The sequence below is a fragment of the Carassius auratus genome, chromosome 8 (assembly GCF_003368295.1).
Source record: "Carassius auratus strain Wakin chromosome 8, ASM336829v1, whole genome shotgun sequence".
Taxonomy (NCBI): domain Eukaryota; kingdom Metazoa; phylum Chordata; class Actinopteri; order Cypriniformes; family Cyprinidae; genus Carassius; species Carassius auratus.
Genome location: NC_039250.1, coordinates 13,694,568 through 13,699,758, shown reverse-complemented (window position 1 = coordinate 13,699,758; position 5,191 = coordinate 13,694,568). Strand labels below are relative to the sequence as shown.

The 5,191-nt window shown below is 35.9% G+C and overlaps 1 protein-coding gene across 1 annotated transcript; it reads left to right on the top strand.

Moving 5' to 3' along the window:
* Positions 1 to 1,157: 1,157 nt before the first annotated feature.
* Positions 1,158 to 4,850, top strand: LOC113107356 (riboflavin kinase-like). Its single transcript, XM_026269802.1, has 4 exons — positions 1,158 to 1,504; positions 2,784 to 2,935; positions 3,078 to 3,180; positions 3,278 to 4,850. The coding sequence occupies exons 1-4, from the start codon at positions 1,423 to 1,425 to the stop codon at positions 3,424 to 3,426; spliced, it is 486 nt and encodes a 161-aa protein (XP_026125587.1). The 5' UTR covers positions 1,158 to 1,422; the 3' UTR covers positions 3,427 to 4,850.
* Positions 4,851 to 5,191: the final 341 nt, after the last annotated feature.

Here is a 5,191-nt window from a genome sequence, read left to right as displayed (position 1 = left end):
ATACTGGATCATTGTTGTTATGTGTAAATGCTTAATTACATCATTTACAGGATTCTTATTGTGAGGAAAATGTTTTTGTCTTATTTAATTAAAGCTTGAAAAAAATATGGTTAGATACAACATGGCTAACAGAGATTAGAAATAGGCCTTATTTTGAAGTTAAGAAAAAAAGTTAGTTTTTTTAGGTTTTAATCGGTTAAATCATAATTTACAGGTGACAATATTTTAATTTGGATGGATATCAATTGTGTCATTATCTCTTCTGAGAATATTTTTTTCTTTTTACAAAATTTGGTTAAAAGTGGACCAAGTACTCTGGAACAAAAAGCTAAATGAACTGCAACCGTATTTTTGCATATAACTGAATTAATTAATTAATTCAAATATAAGTATGTAGCTATAACAGGTTTTGTGCATCTCCAGAAACAAATGTTTTGAGATTGCAAATATGTTTTTTAATTTTGTAGTAGATAAATGAATAAATTTAGTTTAAAATTTAATGCAAGGATAACATACTTTCATAAAAGAGTATGTAGTATGTCACAGACGCAAAGGATCAAAATGATCGAGGGCACAGCGCTCTCTACTACTCCAGACAAATGGCGACACCTTGTGGCCACTGACTAAAAGCCATGCCTTTCCCATAGAAAACAATGGATTTAACCAGTTCGGACAGTTGCAACTCACTGAGAAATTGCAGAAGTACATTATTTATTATTTGAGGTCATAAATACTGATTTTGCATAATAATTTATCAATTTTAAACTGTTCACATACAATTATTTAATCATTTAAATTCATACTGAAGCTATTTATACAGTGAAGTAATTTAATATTTTATAGAATGTAATAGAACGTGAATATAAAGTAAATAAATGTATTGAAAAATCAAGACATCTGACCTTTTATACACATTTTTGTCACATGACGACAGGCAGCATGAGTTGGGAAGCTCTGTGGGGTTTTACTTTATTATTCCTTCCATCGTTTACGAACGGACCAAAAAAATCGAATTATATTTTTGTCATCTCACTTAAATCGTACTAGATGAATTATTAAATTGTACACAAAATACGAATGATTGGTTTAAATTTGCTTTTCTATTTGTTTTAGTAATTTTTTTTAGAACTTTTATTTTGAATTTATGCTAAGGGAAATACGTCAGCGAAGGTCGTTGGGAAAATCCAGAGCCGTTGCTGTGTGATGATAATGAGTGCGACACACAGTTGACCCGCCGTTCACGGTACAGACCGGTTATATCACCTCTTCGTTTCAATCCAAGAGTCACGACAGCTGGGATCGAAACCTAAAGGCTCCTCGCTATAAAGCTGCCATTTCCTGTGTAAACGGGCGCATTAGATACGAGAGAAGTGTCTAGAATCAGCAGGTCACTGTCCGGGAAACACCGGGAGACGCGTCGACATGAGGAGTTTACCGTATTTCTGCCGGGGACAGGTGGTCCGCGGATTCGGCCGTGGAAGCAAAGACCTGGGCATCCCAACAGGTGAGACTACCGAGAAAAGAAATAGCTAGCGTTGATCCACAGAGACCAGTTCTGAGAACATTTACTGGAACTTCTTTCTGTGGGAGAGAAAGAGGAAGAGACATGACTGTGTGTCAGTACGTTAGATATTATTCACTTTTGTTAAATAAAAGGACCCGATTAAAATTATACTGTGACTGAGATAACGTTACATTCTGATTAACCTCACGGGCGAAGTAATCATTTAAGTATTAAAACAGGTTGTTAATTATTTGACTTTCTTTACACTCAATAAGTGATCAGTTCCTTTGGATGTCATACAAGTAAAGTATTATGAAGTTTGAATCATGCTTGAAATTAAACCGCTTTAATTTAATATTCAGTTAAACACCACACTCTTGTAATGAATGATATCTTTAAACTGAAGCTCTGGATAAATTAATATATAACTATGTCTTACTACATGCTTCTGTAAACTGCTTTATTCTGATTGGCCAGACACGACGCTCCGTGTAACAGGGCCCGCCCATTTTTCAGTGGCCTTGGTTCCCCATTCATTTTTCCCATAGAGAGTTTATAGAAGTGAACCATACTAACCTGCTACGAGGTGAATCTTAAAATTACAAACTTTGATTTGAAGCAAAAGGTACTTGAAAATTTGACAAAATGGCTAAAGTACAAAGATTTGTACTTAAACGCTTTAATGAATCATTGTAAATGACCGGTTAAAAAAAAAAAAGATTTAAAGATGTACATTTTATAGAGATGGGGATAAACAATATATTGTGGGTTTATTGCAAAATATGCATATTAAGTGTACAAATATTTGTAAATGTAGTTTTTCCACAAGAAATGTGCAGTTGATAGCTTCAACAAAAAATATACCATTGATTAACAACCCTAATAGTCTGTCTGGAACAGTACTGTTCCCCTATGGAGAAAATGAATGGGGTTTTTACTTCTGGAAGCCAAATGCTGTACTCTTATCACCAGATTGGATATTTCAGCACAGCCCATGGCAACACTACTTCTGTGTCTCTCGTGTCATGTTTTATATTGACACTAGTGATGCCTGAATCCTTCTGCTGATACTGGTATTCGTGATCACATTTTTGTATATTTTCAAGAACTTGCACTTCTTCTAAATGGCTGTATATTATCTCTTGCTTTAAGTTTTTGTACATCTGAAGAGATCAGGTCTCAAATGTAAACACACACACACACACACACATATATTCTGATTAAAGAAAGCAACACAAAGCCAGTAGAGCTAATGTTTTCTTTTCCATTCCCATCCCAGCAAACTTCCCAGAGTCGGTTGTGGACAATCTCCCCGCTGACATTAGCACAGGAATCTACTACGGATGGGCACGCGTGGATAATGGAGATATTCACAAGATGGTGATGAGCATCGGCTGGAACCCTTACTACAAAAACACAAAGAAGTCCATAGTGCGTCCATATCTGTATTTCTAGAGTGCAACCATCTAAAAGCTAAACAGCTGATATCGTTGCATTCATCAAATGGTCTTATTTAATAGTGTTAGAGTTGATTTGTATGTCTCATGTCTGATATCAAACATTTATCTAACAGGAAACACATGTGATCCACACTTTTAAGGAGGATTTCTATGGTCAGATATTGAGTGTGGCCATGGTTGGCTACATTCGCCCTGAGAGAGGATTCAAATCACTTGGTAAGACATTGAGCTGAACTCTCTCCCACATCACATGATCTCACCCACACAGACACACTCATTCTGTAACAAACTCACGGTTGTGTCTTCCTCACAGACGAGCTGATAGCAGCGATTCATAGTGACATTGAGGAGGCCGAGATGAAGCTGGACCTGCCTGAGCACTTGAAACTGAAAGAGCATAATTTCTTCAAGACGTCAGTATCGACAACAGCCAATCAGACCTTGAACGGTCATCGACTGTAACGGTCTCTTTCACCATCACCTATTTAAAGCCTAAACCTATTTGTTTTCTTTGTTAAAAGGATTTCTGTCCCCATGTGGTGCTTTGGTCAGGTGCAGGCACTATATGTATTTGTTCATACGGTATCACCGCGTAGCCCTGTTGTTTCGATATTTATCGCAAAAAGGAGGATTCAGGTTACTTGCTGGTGAATGATCACAGAGCCCTTCCCAGAATCCATGATTGCCACAGATGATACTGTGGGAAAGTCAGGGAGTGTCAAAAATAGAAATAAAATCTTTAGATGAAGAGTTCTTCCTCAACCTTCACTTTAATTTCATTTTTGTTAAACAAGTCAAAATTGGCGTTCCTCCTCTTTGAGATAAAATGAATGCTTTTTATGGTTCTCAGAGAACCGTGCCCAGAGGTGGAAGTCCAAGGCTGAGATAAAGAGAGTTAAAGTAAAGCCCAGGTTGTTTGTAATATGAGTGCAAAACTGGGTAGGTGGAGAACAAACAGTGACTGAAGATAAAATGTATTAATTTAAATGGTCTTTTAAATATTTAAATTTGTACAGAAGCTCTGCATAGCAAACACTTGCTAATGTGTAAATATGTATTACTAAACCTTAATCTAATATAACATTTTCTTTTACTCTGATATATTTTTAGAGTCAGGTTTTAAATTTGTAAAGACACTCAAGAGTCCGGTTAGATCATGTAGGTTTACTTTGTCCTCGTTGTGTTCTTGTTGAACTGATGCTAGAAACACGTGCTGCTGGTCTAGCGTTAAACTGCAGCAATCTTCTGTACAGGGGCGGTCGCGACGTTATTAGCGAAATTTCATGGGCAAAAGAAATCATAAATAATAAATTAATTGTTAGTAGTGTAGGGATGTATGTTTACACAGAAATCAGTTTTAAACCAAATTTTCGCCACTTTCTGGTCTGAGTGGCTAATCTGTGTGTGGGAAATGGTTTGCCCTCAAGTGAAATTCCCCATCACGTGGACTTGGATTTCGCCCGCGAAAATTCGCTTTAGAACGATAAATGTGATCGCACCACTGATCGATCTATCTATCTATCTATATATATATATATACACACACGTTCTCTATTATATATCAGTGGATCGCACCTTAATTTAGGAATAGTAAAATTAATAGTACTATTACTATTAATAGTAATTAATAGTAAAACTTTACTCTTTAAAAGCTGTTTGTTAATGCTATCTTCACAACCTATATTCATCAGACTGGGCCTTTAATTGTTGAACTGGTGCTTTTGTAGATGTTTGGTACTGTGTGCGTATGTTTCCGGTTTCTTTTTTCTTTTTCTTGTTGTAGGTCAGGGCAGTGCCTTAAGTATGTGAAATATACAGTGCACAACCAAGCATTCCTTCAATGTTGACACCTGCTTGTAAGCATTAAACAAAAATGCCTTATGTTTTACTGTTGTCTTTTTTTTTTTTTTTTTTTTATGTTTTCATGTCAGAAATAATTGCCAAGGGGAATGAGAACTGAAAATAAATCACATCTAGTTCTGAATCAGTGGTAATAAATGCTTTGTTCATTATAAATAATCTTGTCAGCAATTGGCCACTTGGTGGCTTTACTTTAACAAACAAAATCTTTTGATTATAGCCTAACTATTAAAAATGGACCAAATAAAATTAATGTTAAGAAGCTGAACTACCTGAACACTGAATTTAAAGGGATGTTTAAACATTTTTCAACTCAAAAGGTGTGGTGTTTTTCTGGTGTTTGAAAGTTTGGGCACCCCTGGCAGAA

Coding starts and splice junctions, on each gene's coding strand:
- LOC113107356 (XM_026269802.1), top strand. CDS start 1,423: ATGAGGAGTTTACCGTATTTCTGCCGGGGACAGGTGGTCCGCGGATTC. Junction 1,505..2,783: donor AGACCTGGGCATCCCAACAG/GTGAGACTACCG, acceptor TTCCCATCCCAG/CAAACTTCCCAGAGTCGGTT. Junction 3,181..3,277: donor GAGAGGATTCAAATCACTTG/GTAAGACATTGA, acceptor TCTTCCTCACAG/ACGAGCTGATAGCAGCGATT.